Below are 17,947 nucleotides of genomic sequence, written 5' to 3' on the forward strand. Positions count from 1 at the left end.
AGTCGAGACCCAGGGTGCAGGCGTGGCAGGCTTTCCAGGCAGCGGTAGGAGTATGGGCTGATCACTCAGGGGGATCGAGACCCAGGGTGCGGGAGTGGCAGGCTTTCCAGGCAGCGGTAGGAGTATGGGCTGATCACTGGCAGGCTCAGTTGGGGAAGAATGCTGTAGCTCAGTGCAGCCACAATGTGGGTGCTGGCTGGGGAGACCCTGGGGCAGGGACCAGACTGAGGGGCCAGGGGTACTGCACTGGTGGTGGTGGGGGCTCTGTCCGTGGGAGGTGAGGAGCATGCAGAGGTCTTCAGCCAGGTGTGCACATGTGCACGTGTATGGTGTGGGTGATAGGATGGTGTTGCACCTTGGTATAATGAAACCCTCCTTATGAGTGAAGATGGGAGCGAGTAGGTGGGAATAAGAGGTGGTGGAGAGAGGGTCCACTGAATATATTGAGAGTATTGGAGGGAGGAGGCCGGAATGACTCCTGCATGCCTGGCCTGGGTACCTGAATGCCTGCTAAGATTTCGTAAGTGATGGAAGATGTTTAAGTTTGTCTTCTTGAATGGTGATAACTTTTCAGAGGTTTAAAGAAATCTGTTTACTTTATGAGGGAAATTTAGAGCATCCATCCACCCACCTGTCCATCCACTCATCTGCTCGCCTGCTCACTCATCCATACCTCCCTCCCTGAGGAAGTCTCCACTGATAGGTCAGGTGCTGCTGCACGGTGGCCCGCGGGGTGTGGAGGAGCAGAGCGCTTCTGCTGGGAGAGCCAGCTCAGGGACGGACTGAGCCAGGGGCTGCTGAAGTGCTGCACATTGCTTGTGAGACAATAAATAATTTTTTTAAAAATCAAGTTTCAATTGTCTTAAGGGCCGTGCGTGGTGGCTCATTCCTGTAATCCCAGCACTTTGGGAGGCTGAGGCGGGTGGATCACTTGAGGTCAGGAGTTCACAAGCAGCCTGGCCAATGTGGTGAAACCCTGTGTGTACCAAAAAATACAAAAATTAGCCAGTCATGGTGGCGCATGCCTGTAGTCCCAGCTACTTGGAAGGCTGAGGTGGGAGGATTGCTTGAAACTGGAAGGCAGAGGCTGCAGTGAGCTGAGATGGCACCACTGCACTCCAGCCTGGGCAACAGAGTAAGACCCTGTCTCAAAAAAAAAAAAAAAACATTGATATTTGTTTATATTTGTATCTTAATATTAGGAGCAATGAGAAAATATAGTATACATTTTAAGTAATAGAATGCTTTCATTTTAAAGTTTCTGCCATGTTTACTTTTTGCTTTACCACCTGTTCCATTTTCTTTCAGATTTTTGAAAGGATCTTGTTCATATGGGCGATCCGCCACCCAGCCAGTGGATACGTTCAGGGGATAAATGATCTCGTCACTCCTTTCTTTGTGGTCTTCATTTGTGAATACATAGGTAAGATTTCTTGCAAACATTAAACGTGAACTTTAGTGGACTTGCTGTGTGTTACTATGTATAATTATAACAATATTGAAAATTGCTACTAAGTGTAATGTTATTAATGATAGGTAATATTAGAGAATAATAGTTTTCTCATCAACAACAGCTTTCCAAAATGTCTTTAATCTACATGCTCAACTACTGAAGATATTAAATTGCAGTTATAATGATTAATATCTTCTTTTTAACAATATTTGAAGATAGATAATATATTTGGGGAGTGTAGTTTATTCTAAAGGCCATCACAGTAATGGCTTTAATGGTTTCAGTCATTCAATCGATCAGTCATTCAGTCATTCAGTCAGTCAGTCTGTCTGTCTGTCTATCTGTTTATTCTGAGACGGAGTCTTGCTCTGCTGCCCAGGCTGGAGTATAGTGGCACGATATCGGCTAACTGCAACCTCTGCCTCCCGGGTTCAAGCAATTCTCCTGCCTCAGCCTCCTGAGTACTTGGGACTACAGGCATGCGCCACCATGCCCAGCTAATTTTTGTATTTTTAGTAGAGACGGGCTTTCACCATGTTGGCCAGGGTGGTCTCGAACTCCTGACCTTGTGATCTGCCCGCCTTGGCCTCCCAAAGTGCTGGGATTATAGACGTGAGCTACCACGCCCAGTCAGTGGTTTGAATTTAAATGGATAAGATTAAGGTGATAGAGTATCAGTCACATATTTTGCTTACAAGCTGAAAATCAAATCTTCTTTAATTGCATTTCTGTGGCCTTTCATCACTTTTCTACTTTTGCTATACTAGTAACATTTGGTTTTATGAGAGTATTAATTACTTGTGAAATAACTGGTTGAACAGTGGTTTAGGTTGGGCTGTGTTTTTATGCTGTTTCTCTTTAAGTACTGCGTATTTTTCCTTTATCACAATCAACTGTAATATAACTTAATTTGTTTTGAATATGTTTTTAAGTTAAAACCTCTGATAATAAAAGTGAGGATCTGCTTTTTAATGCATCCATGGATAAAAAATAAATAGGAAAGAGGGGACTTTACTGTTTAGTCACAGCATTTGAATTTAAACCCGGTTTTGTCTTCCTGCAAGCCTTCTGGACTTGGTGCTCGCCTCTTGTTATTACATGGTGTTCTTAGCCTTTCCAGGTTGTGGTCGGCCTCAGATTCCCATCCTTGCTGTGATCTGGAGAGATGAGCTTTACCCGAGGACAGATTAACAGATTATCCTCGGAAGATGAGGACATATCCAAGTAGTGAATTTTACTGCAACCCCTCTGACACTTTGTTTCCATTTGTGATTTCATAGGAGGTTGTCTCATTGCTAAGCAACTAATGAGAGCTGCCTCTGCTCACTCCCTAATCATCTCTTAAGTAGGGGAGAGGCTGCTCCTGAGGGTGCTTGCTTTTTTGCCTCTTACCCCTCATTTGACAGATGATGAAAATGCTCTTAATGATCCTAGAACAGCAGGACCTCTGTCAGTAGACTTCAGAGTTGTTAATTGAAAGGAGAAGTTCAACTGAGATGTGATTAGAGAATTGATATTCCATGTTCAATAGACCATTTAATTAATGTGGTAAAGAAGTTTGTTTTAACTACTTTACCACCAACTTCTGTTGTAAGACCTAAGCGATTCTTAATGCATTTGCCTGATTATCTGCAAGACAGGATGAAGGGGCATGACCACGATCTTAATTGTCCAGAAGAAAGAAAGCCTGGAGAAAATGGAATTTGTGTCCTATAAGTGGTGTCTTCAGATGAGCTCAGAGACACTCTCCTTGCCTTCCTGCGTCCCCATCCTTCCTGCATCGCCGTCACACACGCAGGCACATGCACACACATATGCACACATCAGAACACAACTACACATTGGGTATACGGTGTCACTTTTGATCATCTGTGTAAAACATACCATTTATTTCTGTCGGTCAACTATTAAGTGGACATATAAAAATGTTTGGGCCAGGCGCTGTGGCTCATGCCTGTAATCCGAGCACGTAAGGAGGTTGATGCGGATGAATCACGAGGTCAGGAGTTTGAGACCATCCTGGCTAACATGGTGAAACCCCGTCTCTACTAAAAATACAAAAAATTAGCTGGGCGTGCTGGCATGCACCTGTAGTTCCAGCTACTCAGGAGGCTGAGGCAGGAGAATCGCTTGAGACTGGGAGGCAGAGGTTGCAGTGAGCCGAGATCGAGCCACTGCACTCCAGCCTGGGTGACAGAATGAGACTCCATCTCAGAAAAAAAAAAAAAAGAAGTTCGGTCCTGGATTTCACATGTGATTATTGCATTTGTAGTCCTTTTTAGATCTAGCTTCCTAGGTTTGGGGAATGTTCATTACTACAGTCCAAGTCCGCCTTTCATTATGTTGTAAAGAAGCGTTTAACTTGCGTGGTGTGCTGTCCAGTTTCCTTATGGGGCTGAAGTTGAGTCATTCACGCAGCCCTTCATGGAGCACCTGCTCTGGTGCTGGGTGTGGTGCAGAGCGCTGCGGTGGGGAGATGACTTCGGTTCAATGCAGCCAGTGTTGACAGAGCATCTCCTGGCCCTGTGCTGTGGGAATGGGGCAGGAGAACAAGGAAAGCCTGATCCCTGTCCTCTTGGAGTTTGTGGTTGTAGCATGGAAGACAGATTTTAGAGGAGTAATTTAAAGTCTTAATTAAAGTAATTAACATTCACATTATCAAGAGGAAGCCTGGGCTGCTGTAAGGACCTATCCCCTTATAGGGGTCAGGGGAGGCCTCCAGGGTGAGGTGACGTTTTAGCCATGTCTCACGGGATGAGGAGGAGGCTAGATTGAGGCCGGGCATTCAGAGAGGGCAGCAGGAGGGCCGGCCTGGAATCCAAGGTGCAGTGACAAGTAGTGGCATTGGGAGGAAGGGCAGGGCGGCTTGGGCTGCAGTGCTGAGAAGGAGAAGCTTGGGGTCGAGTCCGAGGGGTGTGCGAAACCCCCAGCCACTGTGCTCAGGTTCTTGTCTTTGAACATTCATTCTGGCAGCTGCGTGGATGAGATTGGAGGGTTTCTGGGGAAGCTCATAGACCAGGGACCTACAGGGTCCAGCACCGGCAGAGGCACAGGTGCCCTCCAGAGAGGCTGTTCTGGTTTGCTGAACTCTTAGTTTGCTGGGTCTTCAAGCCAGTAAAGCTCAGATGCTCTGCTTAGTGAAGATCTTCAAGATTGACTGTTCCTTCAGAGAACAGAGCCTGGTAATGGGATTCTGTGGTTTCGACACCTGAGCACCTGCCAGTCCTTGGGCCTCAGCGTTCAGGTTATCATGTGACCGCTCATACACCTTTGGTGCAGCTGCCTGTGGCACTAGCCCGGGTGTGGCTACCTCCTGAGAGCTGCAGCTGGCCAGGTTCTGGGGATGAGCTTGGGTTGTTACTTGGATATTCCTCTTTTCTTTGAAGTACAGGATAGCATCCCAGTTAATCAAAGGTTTAAGAAATCCCCGGGGTGTGGGATTTCTCCAGGGGCTTTCAGGCAACAGCAGACAGATCTGTGATGCCTGAGTGGGAGCTGGGCTCTTTCTGGGGATGTGTGTTCGCCATGTGTCCAGAGCCTGTAAAGATCCACAGCTCCTGGCCTACCACATGTTCCCACTGGTTCCACGGGAGGTGGGGAATCCTGGAGCGTGGCATTGGTCCTGAGTAGGAGCGGCTCTTCGGGAGTGGCTCATCGTTCTGGCTGTCAGTGGGAGGTTCCGACTCTGCACATGCTGGCACTCAGAGCCCTCTCAGTGTTACGTTCTTTGACTTGGAAAGAAGGATGTGGTGTGCTTCAGATTCCCATCCTTGCTGTAATCTGGAGAGATGAGCTTTACCCGAGGATAGATCATCCCCCGAGGATGAGGACATATGCATGTAGTGAATTGTATTGCAACCCCTCTGACACTTTGTTTCCAGTTATGATTTCATAGGAGGTTGTCTCATTGCTAAGCAACTAATGAGAGCTGCCGTGGTTGAGGTTGACACACAGGACCTGGTCTGAAGGCAGACCAGTCGACTAGGTGAACTGCTTCCCTGCACAGAGGAGAATGTTCATCTTCAGCAGGAGGCTGGCCAGGATGTCAGAGTCAGAGAAACAGTTTGTAGTGGGGGAGCAATGCTCAAGCTGTGTGGAGGTGTGCTCAGAGGTGGGTTAGGGTTCGATGGGTCTCCATGGGTGCCAGGACACTGCCGGCCTGAGTCAGGAATACATGGTATGCATCCCAGCTTTCCTCGTGGAGCTCGCCAATATTTGAGAAGGGCAGTTTGGTCCTGCTGTTGATGGATGCAGAGTCTGTAAATGCATATTGAGGGCATGCTCTTGCACACACACATGCTGTGCACACAGGCGTGCAGGCACATGCACGCAGACGCACACACATAACCATACAGAGACACAAACCCACTTGCACACTCCTCACTAGTGCTAGCCTCAACCTCTCCAAGCAAATGGGGAACAAATCTGTAACCAACCTTTGTTTGAGTGGCACCCACCAGTTTCGCTCAGGCCCTGGAGGTGCCTGTCATTGGAGAAAGAGGTCAGGCGATCTTTCGTGACCTCAGAGGCAGGGGCAGCCGTGTGCAAAGCATGTGAAGACAGTGAAGTCCAGTAAATACAGCCAGTTCGACATCACCGAAGCTTGGGGAGAAAACTCCACAAGTGAAAACGAAGTGAGAGGGTTTAATGTGATGGGAGAGATCGATCATGGAGAAGTTCTCTATGCCAGGAAGGTTTTGCAGCTCATAAATTTCAGAGGTTGAAGCCTTAGGGAGTGGGGAAGAAACTAGAGGCACATAGTGATACATTTGCTGAAGCTTGAATGTGCTCATTCCGGATCAGAACCGAGCGTGCGTGCTTGTTCTTGCAGATTGCGTCCTTGACCCACGGGGCGGGCAGAGTGTGGAGGAGACTCCAGTTAGCACACCCATTGGAGACGACACTCAGCTAGGAACAGGCGGAAGACACACTTTTTAGTCTAATCTTTTAGGATTCAGAGGAAACAGCAAGGCACATGCTACTTTGGACTTAGTTCAGGCCATGGAAGAAGGCAGGTCTAGGAGGAGAATAACATAGGGTCCAGGGCATCTTAGAGTTTGTAACGGCAGAGGAGTGACACCTGGTCTAGAGACACCGAGGGGTACAGGAGGGCCCAGACCAGAGGCCGGCGGAGGCAGGAGACTCGCTGAGGGAGGACTGGGCCTGAGAGGAGGGCCTGGTCCTGGATGTCAAATAGGCTGCTGTGAGGGCACCAAGGTGGCTTGGTGTGAGCAGAGGGGAGTGTGAACGAGAAGGAAAAATCCAGTGACCTCCTAGATTCCTGGCCCTGTGAGGGGTGTGGTTCCGTTTGCCAGGATGAGATGTGGAGTAGAAAGAGCGGGTTGAGGAGGTGGGATGGGGTTCTGATTTAGGATGTGCTGAGTGTGCTCTGTCGGCAGTGATTGAGTAGAAGAGTCTGTTGGGATCTGGGCCTTGGCAGGAGATCTGCAGTGGAGGTTAGTCTGGAAATTGTCGGCCTGGAAATGGCTGCTGACAGTCGCGGCTGTGGATGTGTGTGTCTGGGGAGAGTGGAGTGCAGCGGGTCACAGGATCCAGTGGCTCTCTGATGTGTCAGGGGTCTCCGAGCTGTGACTGTCTGTGACTCGAGGAGCTGGCAATGGGGCTGTCCCACAGGGAGGTTTATGGCGCTCTCCCATGCAGGAGTCTGGGCGTTGAGAGTCCAGGTGGCTCCTGCTGCTGAGGGCTGCCTTTGGGATCTGTGAAGGATGCAATGCAGCTCTGGGGCCTGACCGCTGGGGTCCAGATCCAGGCGCTGCCTCTGAAGAGCTGCAGGCGGCCTTGGTGCCTCAGTGATCTCTGCAGTGGACACGAAATGGAGATCATAATGGCACCAGTCCCTTGGTTGGTGTGAACACTGAGCGAGGCAAAAACAGCTTAGAACCAGGTATGGAACGCAGGGAGTGTCCAGTATGCGTTGCTCTTGTGATCATCATTACTGTCACTTTCTTTGTCGCTGCCTGTGGCTTTCCTCTGCTTAAAATGGTGGCCGCATCTCTGCTCTGTCCCTGTCCTAGGTTTGGAGAGAGGGAGATGGTGCAGGGTGCAGGGCCGAGGCCAAAGCACGCCTCAGCTGAGCCTGTGTGTTTTCGGAAGCTTTCCTGGAGCCCACACAGCGATGTCCTCCATCAGCCACACCCTTGCCACCCACCAGCCACAGGGGACCTGGAGAAGATGTGGGTGGAGACAGGAGGCAAGGAAGAGGGTCTGTGTGTGTGTGCGTGCAGGCTGCCAGACCAGTGTGTGCCCCGGGGAGAGCTATGGCGGTGTGGTAAGGAAATGGAGAAGAAGTGGTTTCAGAGGTAAGACAAAGGCCAGGCCTGAGGTATCACAGAAATCAAGGGAGGGGACAACTTCAGGAAGGAGGGAGTGGTCAGCAGAGCTCACAGGGATGGAGACTGAAAACTGGTCAAAGCATTTGATAGTGGGGATCTTGCTAGCGACCTGCCAAATCTGGCTGAAGAATAGTGGCAAGCAAACTGTCACGTCAGCTCCCTGCCCTCCCTCAGAAATGGGGGCCTGAATGTTTCTGTGCTTGGGGAAGATTGCACTCAGTGGACCGCAGCCTCTTGCAACTTTATTTTAAATAATTTTTTATGATGGAAAGTTTCAAACACAAAGTCAACAAAATTGTCCGAAGAACCCGCGTGCCCGTCGTCTGACTGCAGCAGTCACCGTTCTCCTTCCTTCTGTCCCCATCCACTCCCAACCTCCATGCAGCTTTACTTACTCCTGCTGTTTAAAAACAGCTTTATTGAGATTCGGTTTAGAAAGCGTAACGTTTACCCACTTAGAGTGTAAAGTTGAAAGGTGTTTAGAATATTTAGAGTAGTGTAACCATCAGCACCTTTGTTTTTAGAATATTGTCGTCATCCCCAAAAGAAATGCTATACCCATTGTCAGCCACTCCCCATCCTTCCCTTTTCTCTTGTCCACTAGCCCCAGGCAGCCTCTCATCTGCTTTCTGTGTCTGTGGATTTGCTTCTTCTGGACATTTCACGTGAGTGGAATTACATGGTGCGTGGCTCTTTGTGTCTGGCTTCTTCCACTTGGCATCATGCTTCCAAGGTTCATCCACGCAGCGTGAATCAGTACTTCCTTCATTCCGTAGCCAGGTAACGTCTCCGGGTACGGACGCAGCACGTTGTGTTTCTCCACTCATCCGTTGGTGAACATTTGGATTGTTTTCATTTTTTGACTAATACTGTTTCCATTTTTGACTAATATTTTGACTAACAGGAGTAACGTTGCTATGAGTATTCATGTACAAGTCTTCGTGTAGATATGTGTTTCCATTTCTGTTGGTATATAACTGGGAGAATTACTGGGTCACATGGTTACTCTGTTTAACCTTTTGAGGACCTGCCGGACTGCTTTCCCACGTGGCGGCACCATTTTCCCTGCCCACAGCATTGTGGGAGGAGCGTATGTTTCCTCTTCCTGCAGGAGTGTGTCCACATCCTGGTCAACACTTGTCATCATCTTTCACTCTTTTTTTTTTTTTTTTGTAGACTTTAGTGAATCTTATATTAATTTAAAGAGATTGAGTTCTGCCTCTTACTCTCAAACTGTGATAAAAACTCAGATAAGAAGGGATGTTGACTGTAGAAATCATTTGTAAAGACGAATAAATTCCCCGGTGCTGCTGTTTTCCCCATAGCCCAGCAACTGCAGTGTTGACAGCCTTCGTGCCCAGTGCCAAATTCCCTGTCATAAGAGGGAACCTTTATGGCAACTGTTTAACCCCCTTAAAATGGATGCACATGCTGATGTTTTCTTCTAGGCTTAAAGCTGAGTGTTAGGTATGTATGTGTTTGTATGTATGTATGTATGTATGTATGTATGTATGAAGGAGAGAGACAGAGTGTTGCTCTATTGCCTAGGCTAAGTGCACTGACGTTATCATGGTTCATGGCAGCTGCAACCTCCCAGGCTTAAGTGATGCTCCTACCTCAGCCTCCCAAGTAGCTGGGACTACAGGCATGCACCACCACGCCTGACTAATTTTTTATTTTTTGTAGAGGCAGAGTCTTGCTATATTGCCCTGGCTGGTATCATACTCCTGGACTCAAGGAATTCTTCTTCCTTGGCCTCTCAAAGTGCTGGGATTACAGGCACGAGCCACTGTGCCTAGCTCAAAGCTGGGTATTCTCCCATTCTAATAATCATTTAGTCATGTCCTATGACAATTATACCTTAACTTTTTAGAAGGGATATATGGAAAGGTAAAATTTCCATATATTCCCTAAAACTCATGGAGGCTGTGATTCTGTTTCATTCCTGATGTGTGCTCTATTTTCTTTTTTCCTGTTGTACCTCTCCCAGGTAGATTCGCTGCTCCTCGAATCTGGGGACTGTGTCGCATGCGTGTGTCATGCTTTGCACAGAGAAGCTTCGTGGATTAGAGAAACTCTGTTGAATTGGATCCCTACAGAAAGTTTTTGTGTTTATAGAGCACTTTATTAGTATTTGTTTAAACACTGAAACAATATATAATTTTTATTTATTTTTTGAAGTTAACATTATGTTATTCATTTTTTTTTGAGATGGAGTCTCTGTTGCTCAGGCTGGAGTGCAGTCGTGCGATATCGGCTCACTGCAACCTCTGCCTCCTGGGTTCAAGCGATTCTCCTGTCTTAGCCTCCTGAGTAGCTGGGATTACAGGTGTGTGCCACCATGCCCGGCTAATTTTTGTATTTTTAGTAGAGACAGGGTTTTACCATGTTGGCCAGGCTGGTCTCGAACTCCTGACCTCAAGTGATCCACCCACCTTGGCCTCCCAAAGTGCTGGGATTACAGGCATGAGCCACTGTGCCTGGCTACTATGTTGTTATTATTTTTTAACTTTTATTTTAGGTTCAAGGGTACATGTACAGGTTTTTTATATAGGTAAATTGTGAGTCACAGGGGTTTGGTGTACAGATTATTTAGTTACCCAGGTAATAAGCGTCGTACCCGAGAGCTAATTTCTCGATTCTGACCCTCCTCCCGCTCTCCACCCTCAGGCAGGCCCTGGTGTCTATTGTTTGCTTCTTTGGGTCCATGTGTACTCAATATTTAGCTCCCACTTATAAGTGAGAACATGCAGTATTTGGTTTTCTGTGCCTGTATTGGTTCTTTTAGGATAATGACCTCCATCTCCGTCCATGTTGCTACAAAGGATGTGATCTTGTTCTTTTTTATAGCTGAATAGTATTCCATGGTGTATATGTACCATATTTTCTTTATCCAGTCCACCATTGATGGACATTTAGGTTGTTTCCATATTTTTTGCTATTGTAAATAGTGCTATGATGAACATACACGTGTATGTGTCTTTATGGTACAATGATTGATATTCCTTTGGGTGTATACCCAATAATGGGATTGCTGGGTTGAACAGTAGTTCTGCTTTAAGTTATTAGAGAAATCACCGAACTGCTTTCCATAGTGGCTGAACTATTTACATTCTCACTAGCAGTGTAAAAGCATTTCCTTTTGTCTACAACCTCCACAGCATCTGTTTTTTTTTGACTTTTTAATAATAGTCTTTCTGACTGGTGTGTGATGGTATGCAAATATGGTTTGCAAATATTTTCTCCTGTAGGTTGTATGTTTACTCTGTTGATAGTTTCTTTTGCTGTGCAGAAGCTCTTTAGTGTAATGAAGTCCCATTTGTTAATTTTTGTTTTTGTTGCAATTGCTTTTGACATCTTGGTCATGAAATCTTTGCCAGGGTCTGTGTCTGGAGTGGTATTTCCTTATGTTATCTTACAGGATGTTTACAGTCTTAGGTTTTACATGTAAGTCTTTAATCTATCTTGAGTTGATTTTGGTATAACAAAGGGGTCTAGTTTCAATCCCAGCACCATTTATTGAATAGGGAGTCCTTTCTCCATTGCTTGTTTTTGTCCACTTTATCAAAGATCAGATGGCTGTAAATGTGTGGCTTTATTTCTGGGCTCTCTCTTCTGTTCCATTGGTCTGTGTGTCTGTTTTTGTTATTGTGCCATGTTATCAGTGCCATGCTGTTTTTGTTAGTGTAGCCTTGAAGTATAGTTTCAAGTGTACTCACAAGTATATTCATAAGCATGAATATTGTAATGCCTCCAGCTTTGTTCTTTTTTGCTTTGGATTGCTTTGGCTATTCAGGTTCTTTTTTGATTCCTTGTGAATTTTAAAATAGTTTTTTTCCCTAATTCTGCAAAAAATGTCATTTATTGGTAGTTTAATAGGAATAGCACTGAGTTTGTAAATTGCTTTGGGCAGTGTGGCCATTTTAACAATAGTGATTCTTCCTATCCATGAGCGTAGAATGGTTTTCCATTTGTATATTCATCTCTGATATTTTTGAGCAGTGTTTTGTAGTTCTCATTGTAGAGATCTTATATGTTACCTGGTTAGCTGTATTTCTAGGTATTTTATTCTTTTTGTGGCTGTTGTAAATGGGATTGCATTCTTGATTTGGCTCTCAGCTTGGACATTGTTAGTGTACAGAAATACTACTGCTTTTTGTACATTGATTTTTGTATTCTAAAATTTTACTGAAGCTATCAGATCTAGGAGCTTTTGGGCAGAGACTATGGGGTTTTCTAGGTATAGAATCGTATTGACTGCAAACAATTTGATTTCCTCTCTTCCTATTGAATGCCTTTTATTTCTTTCTGTTGCCTGATTGCTTTGGCAAGGACTTCCAGTACTCTATTGAGTAGGAGTTTTGAGAGTGGGCATCCTTGTCTTGTTCTGGTTTTCAAGGGGAGTGCTTCCAGCTTTTGTCCATTCAGTGTGCTGTTGATTGTGGGTTTGTCATAATTGGCTCTTATTATTTTGAAGTATGTTCCTTCAGTGTTACAGAGTAATGTAAAAACATAGCTTTAGAAACAGTATAGAGATACTGGTAAATATAGATAAGTTATGAAGGAAGCAATTAAAATACTTGGCCATCCCACTGTTGAGAAGACTTATTGAAGCCTATCTCCTCACTGTGCAGCCTCCCCTTTGATTAAGATCCTTTCTTCCCACACAGCCACACTGGGAGGGCTGGAGAAGGATCTCTCTACTTTCTCTGCTCCCAAGAGACCAGTGGCTATCTGCATGGGGAGAGTCCTGGGCTCTACTTCAGTTCCTTGGGGGTGGCACCATGGTATCACCTCTGTGTGGCAAGCAGTGTGAATCTGGGCCCTTCCCCATCTCTTGCCCCGCCCAGGGCTGGGCCTCGAAGCTAGCCTGGGTCTCTTCTCTAGGTTGCTAGGGTCGCAGTGTCTAGGTCTGGGCTGAGAGGAAGGAGGACTCATCCAGCCTGGAGCCTGAGCTGTGGTTCCAGCCCGTCCTTTGAGCCAGGGTGCGGGGCACTTGCCCGCTCAGCGCTCACTCAGGGGTTACTGTCCTGTGTATGGCCACCAGGCAGCCGCCGTACCACTGTGCATAAGCAGCTGTTTTCTGTATTTCCTCTAAGTCTTGTTTTCTATGCATTGTATTTACATAGTCGAGTGCATATTATCTATAACATTTTGTTTCATGTTTTTTTTTCGCATTTAACCTTACAATATAGGCTTTTCCTTGTATTAAGAAATCTTTATAAAAATCATTTCTACCTTCTGTACATAATGCTCTATTGAGATCATGTAGCATAATTTCTGAAACCATCCAGTGTTGGTGAATCTTTTCTTTTAGTTTTTCTTTCCTTTAGGCATGGTGTAATTTTTAAGTAAAGCCTGTACTTTTCAAACAGCGACTGTCATATTACTTTTAAGTATGTTAAATTTGAAGATTTTGAATTAAGGAGCATTGTTCCATCACCTTGAATTCCACAGTTTAAGCAGAAAATTGTATTTTAGCTTAAACATTTTTAGCAGAGCAAGAAACAAAGAAGTATTTGCCCCCCTCCCCATCTTTGATGCCTCCGTGCTATTTAAATGTAGAAACAGTCTTGACTGAGTCCTTTGGACTGATAGCTCGGAGTGGCTGGATGTCTTGACTGAGTCCTTTGGACTGATAGCTCGGAGTGGCTGGATGTCTTGACTGAGTACTTTGGACGGATAACTCGGAGTGACTGGATGTTGGTTGTGCTGCAGGCGAGCAATAGGACCACATTTTGGAAAAGGTGAAGAGTGTTTTACAATGGATTCTCACCATCAGTGTGTTTAATATCTAATTGACTTGATTTTCTATGTCATTTTCTCTTAAATTACTCTTGAAAGCAAATGTGCAATGGGATTAGAATAAATAGTGCATTTACTTAAGAACATTAAGAATATTTATTTTGCCGGGTGCGGTGGCTCACGCTTATAATCCCAGCACTTTGGGAGGCCGAGCTGGGCATCAGGAGTTCGAGACCAGCCCGACCAACGTGGTGAAACCCCTTCTCTACTAAAAATACAAACATTAGCTGGGCATGGTGGCGCATGCCTGTAATCCCAGCTACTTGGGAGGCTGAGGCAGGAGAATTGCTTGAACCCGGGAGGCGGAGGTTGCAGTGAGCCAAGATTATGCCATTGCACTCCAGCCTGAGCAACAAGAGTGAAACTCTATCTCAAAAAAAAAAAAAAAAAACAACATTATATTCCTGTTTGTAAGTCAGATTCTTAAAGTATAGATTGTTCTTAAGCATGTGGTTACCCAGAGAGGACACTCTAGCATATGGCTCCTGGAGCTGGAGGACTGCTAGGGTTGTGATGAGTGTGTGGTGGGGATGGCAGGTAAAATCCCCACAGCCGGTGGGACACATGAGAGGACGAACGCAGAGAACATGCTCACAGCTGGATTTTAGCAGCATAGTCATTCTTTTGCTTATTTCCATTATCGGAGTATTAATAGAGCTTTGAGTGACAGTGAGGGAAAGAAGAGCTGGTGCTAGTTTCTCATTGATAAGTTGTAGCTTTAGAATGATTTGTTTTAGCTTTCCATTGTTAGCATTTAAATTTTACTTCCCTCCACCTTGTTTTTTTTGTGTTGTCTAAACCAAGGCTACTGCCAAATACATCCTTTGCCTGACTTCCTTGAATGTTCCTCATAGCTTAGGTGCTTTTGTGCTCCACAGTTAATCTCAGAAACATTGAAAGGTAAAAACCAAAGCATCTGAGCGTAGCACATTTTCTGTAGCAGTTCTAGACCCACTTGAGACAAGCAGAGAGCTCCCTGGGGTTGCTCGTGTGTGGAATAGCGAAGTGCAGGTTGCTGGCTTTGCAGCCCCTGAACTGACTGTGCAGGTGCCACATCTTTGCATTGCCCACGACTCGTATATATTCATTTTTTCTAGTTAAAAACATTTTGGAAATAATTAGGGTAATGGACTTAACTGTTTAAAAGATTGGAAAGTTTAATAACAGTATGGCTTTGCCATCCCAGAAGCTGTCACTTGAACGTTTGGCTAATTTTTTCTGGCCTTTTACTCTGTAGATTCTTTTCCATAGTAGCTATTATATTATGCATGCACATTTCAATATTGCTTTTTGCTTAGTATCTAACCATTTTCCAGTGTCATTCAACAGTTTTAAAAAATACGTGTTTTAAAAGTAGCAACATACTACTTTCAATAATGGCTAGAAAAATGAGACAAATCAGCAAGAAACTAGAAGAATAAACAACACAGAAAACCAACTAGATCTAGTAGATATCCACAGAACACTGCACCCAACAGCAACAGGATACATGTTCCTCTCAAGTGCTTGTGGAGCATTCTCTACAATAGACCATATGCTAGGCCATAAAACAAGCCGTAATACTTTTGAGAAGATGGAGTTTATACAAAGTGTGTTCTTTGACCACAATGGCATTAAGTTAGAAGCCAGTAACAGAAGGAAATTTGAAGAAAATGACAAATATGTAGACATTTTAGGACACACCCTAAATAACTAGTGGGTCAAAGAAGAAATCGTAAGGGAAATTAGAAATTGCTGTGAGATGAAGAAAATGAAAACACAATATATCAGCACTTACAAGATGCAGTTAAAGCAGTGATCCAAGAGAAATTTATAGCTGTAACGGACTATATTAAAAAAGACCTCAAATCATTAACTTTCCACTTTCCGAAACTTAGAAAAAGAAGGGTAAAATAAAGCCAAAACAAACAGAAGGGAGAAAATAATGAAGACTAGAACAGAAATAAGTGAAACAGACTTGTAGCTAGACTGACCAGAGAGAGAGAGAAAACTCAAGTTACTAAATTCATGAGAAATTTTAGAAATACACAGCAGTAAAGTAATACTATGAACAACTCTACAAACCAGGCAGTGTATATGAAACAGAGAAACTCCTAGAAACACACAAATTGCCAAAATTGACTATGATGGTTAATTTTGTGCTGACTTGGCTGGGCTGTGGTGCCCTGTTGTTTGGTCCAACTCCAGTCTATTTGTAGCTGCAGTGTAGATGTATTTTAGATGTGATTAACATTTAAATCGGTGGACTTTGAGTAAAGCAGGTTACCCTCCACAATGTAGGTGGGCCTCCTAATCTAATCAGGTGAAGGCCATGAGCTTGAAGAGTGAAGTTTCTTGAAGAAGTAGGAATTCTTCTCAAGACTGCCTCACGGGAAATCCTGACCGAGTTCCTAGCCTGCTAGCCTACCCTACATATTTCAGACTTGCCAATCCCTACAATTATGTGAGCCAATTCCATAAAATAAGTCTCTCTTTGAGACTGAATTAATTATTAACAATTTAAAATTAACAATGAACTAATTTTCATCAATAATTTAAATAATGTTAACTTGTTATTAATTAGTATTAATTATTGAAACAATAATTTCAAAAATCCCCACAAAGAAAATCGTAGGACTGGATGACTTCGCTTGTGAATTTTATCAAAGGTTTAACAAAGAATTAACACTCTTTCTTCATAGGCTCTTTCAAAAAATAGAAGAGGAGGGAGCACTTTTCACCTCATTCTATGTGGCCGATATTACTCTGAGACCAAAGTGAGATGAAGACATAACAAGGAAAGAAAATTACAGAACAATATTCCTTATCACAGTGGACTTAAAAATCCTCAGCAAAGTCCTAACAAACTAAATCCAGCAACGTATTGAAAGGATTAGGCATTATTACAAGTGGAATTTATTTCAGGAATGCTGGGATGGTTCAACATTTGAAAGTCAATCCGTGTAATACACTGTATTAACAGAATAAAGGACAAAAACTACATGATCATCTCAGCTGATATGGAGAAAGCATTTGACAAAATCCAACACCCTTTTATGAGAAAAACATTGAACAAACTAGGAATAGAAGAGAACTTCCTCTCTAATAAAGGCTTCCATGAAAATTCTGTGACTAACATCATGCTTAGTTTAAAAGACAAAGTTTCTCCCCTAAGATCAGGAGTAAGATATGGATATCTACTTTCTCCACTTCTATTTTAGTATTGGTTCTAGCTAAGGCAGTTAAGCCCAAAAATGAAACAAAAGTCATCCAGAATGGAAAAAAATAAAACTACCTCTATTTGTAGATGACAGGATCTTGTATGTAGAAAATCCCCAAGGAATCCACTAGAAAACTATGAAAGCTTATAAACCAATTCAGGTTTGTAGGATGCAAGATCAAGATTAAAAAATCGGTTACATTTTCATGCACTTGCAATGAAATATTTAAAAATGGAACTAGGAAAATCCACTTACATCAGAATGAATAAGATACTTAGACATAAATTTAGCAAGAGAGGTGCAACAGTCGCACTCTGAAAACTACAAAATATTGTTGAAATAAATTAAAGAGGATCTAAATAAATGGAAAGGCATCCCATGTTTATGGATTGGAAACCTTAATATTGTTAAGGTGGCATTCTTCCTCAAATTGATGTAAAGATTCAGTGCAGTCCCTATCAAAATCCTAAATGGCTTCTTAGCAGAAATTGTCGAGTTTATCTTAAAATTCATTTGGGAATTAAAAGAACCCGGAATAGCCATAACAGTCTTGAAAAAAAAAAAAAACAAAGATTAGGACTCACGCATTCTGGTATCAGAATTTATTACAAAGCTACATTAATCAAGACTGTGATGCTGCCATATGGATAGACATGTAGATCAGTGGAGTAGAATTGAGAGGCCAAAGATAAACCTTCATATTTATGGTCAATTGATTTCTGACAAAAATGCCAAGAGAATTCAATGAGGAAATTTATGTTTTCCAACCAGTAGTCCTGGGACGGTTATTAGACATTGAAATGCAAAAAGATGAAGTTCCACTCCTGCCTCTCTGTAGACACACACAAAAAAGTGAATCATGACCTAAATGTAAGAGCTGAAATCATAAAACTCTTAAAGGAAAACATGAGGAAATCTTCATGACCTTGGGTTAGGCCATGGTTTCTGAGATATGACACCAAAAGCAAAAGGGACAAAGGATAGATAAATTGGATTTCATCAAAATGAAAACTTTTGTGTTACAAATAATACTCTCAAGAACATGAAAAAACATTCCCCAGAATGGGAGAAGATGTTTGCAAATCATATATCTGAAAAGAGACTCATATCTAGTATATACAAAGAACTCGTACAAC

The 17,947-nt window shown here is 43.7% G+C and overlaps 2 protein-coding genes across 12 annotated transcripts in view; one reads left to right on the plus strand and one right to left on the minus strand.

The window, feature by feature from the left end:
- Positions 1–17,947, plus strand: part of TBC1D22A (TBC1 domain family member 22A) — a 413,175-nt gene that overhangs the window by 147,687 nt on the left and 247,541 nt on the right. For 10 of the 11 annotated variants that reach the window (XR_010156181.1, XR_010156179.1, XR_010156180.1 and 7 more), the window contains one exon: positions 1,309–1,423. Coding sequence is in view for 8 of the 11 variants with exons in the window: in XM_515210.9 (XP_515210.4) it covers positions 1,309–1,423 (115 nt within the window). In the remaining 3 variants the exon portion in view is untranslated. Of the gene's footprint in view, positions 1–1,308; positions 1,424–7,488; positions 8,042–17,947 lie in introns of those variants that run through there. The other variant, XM_054675514.2, reaches the window with a different exon arrangement.
- Positions 4,499–5,203, minus strand: LOC100608485 (putative uncharacterized protein FLJ32756). Its single transcript, XM_054675518.1, is given in 1 exon segment — positions 4,499–5,203. A coding segment is annotated over 1 exon segment (534 nt). The 5' UTR covers positions 5,109–5,203; the 3' UTR covers positions 4,499–4,574.

Source organism: Pan troglodytes, chromosome 23 (assembly GCF_028858775.2).
Source record: "Pan troglodytes isolate AG18354 chromosome 23, NHGRI_mPanTro3-v2.0_pri, whole genome shotgun sequence".
Classification (NCBI taxonomy): domain Eukaryota; kingdom Metazoa; phylum Chordata; class Mammalia; order Primates; family Hominidae; genus Pan; species Pan troglodytes.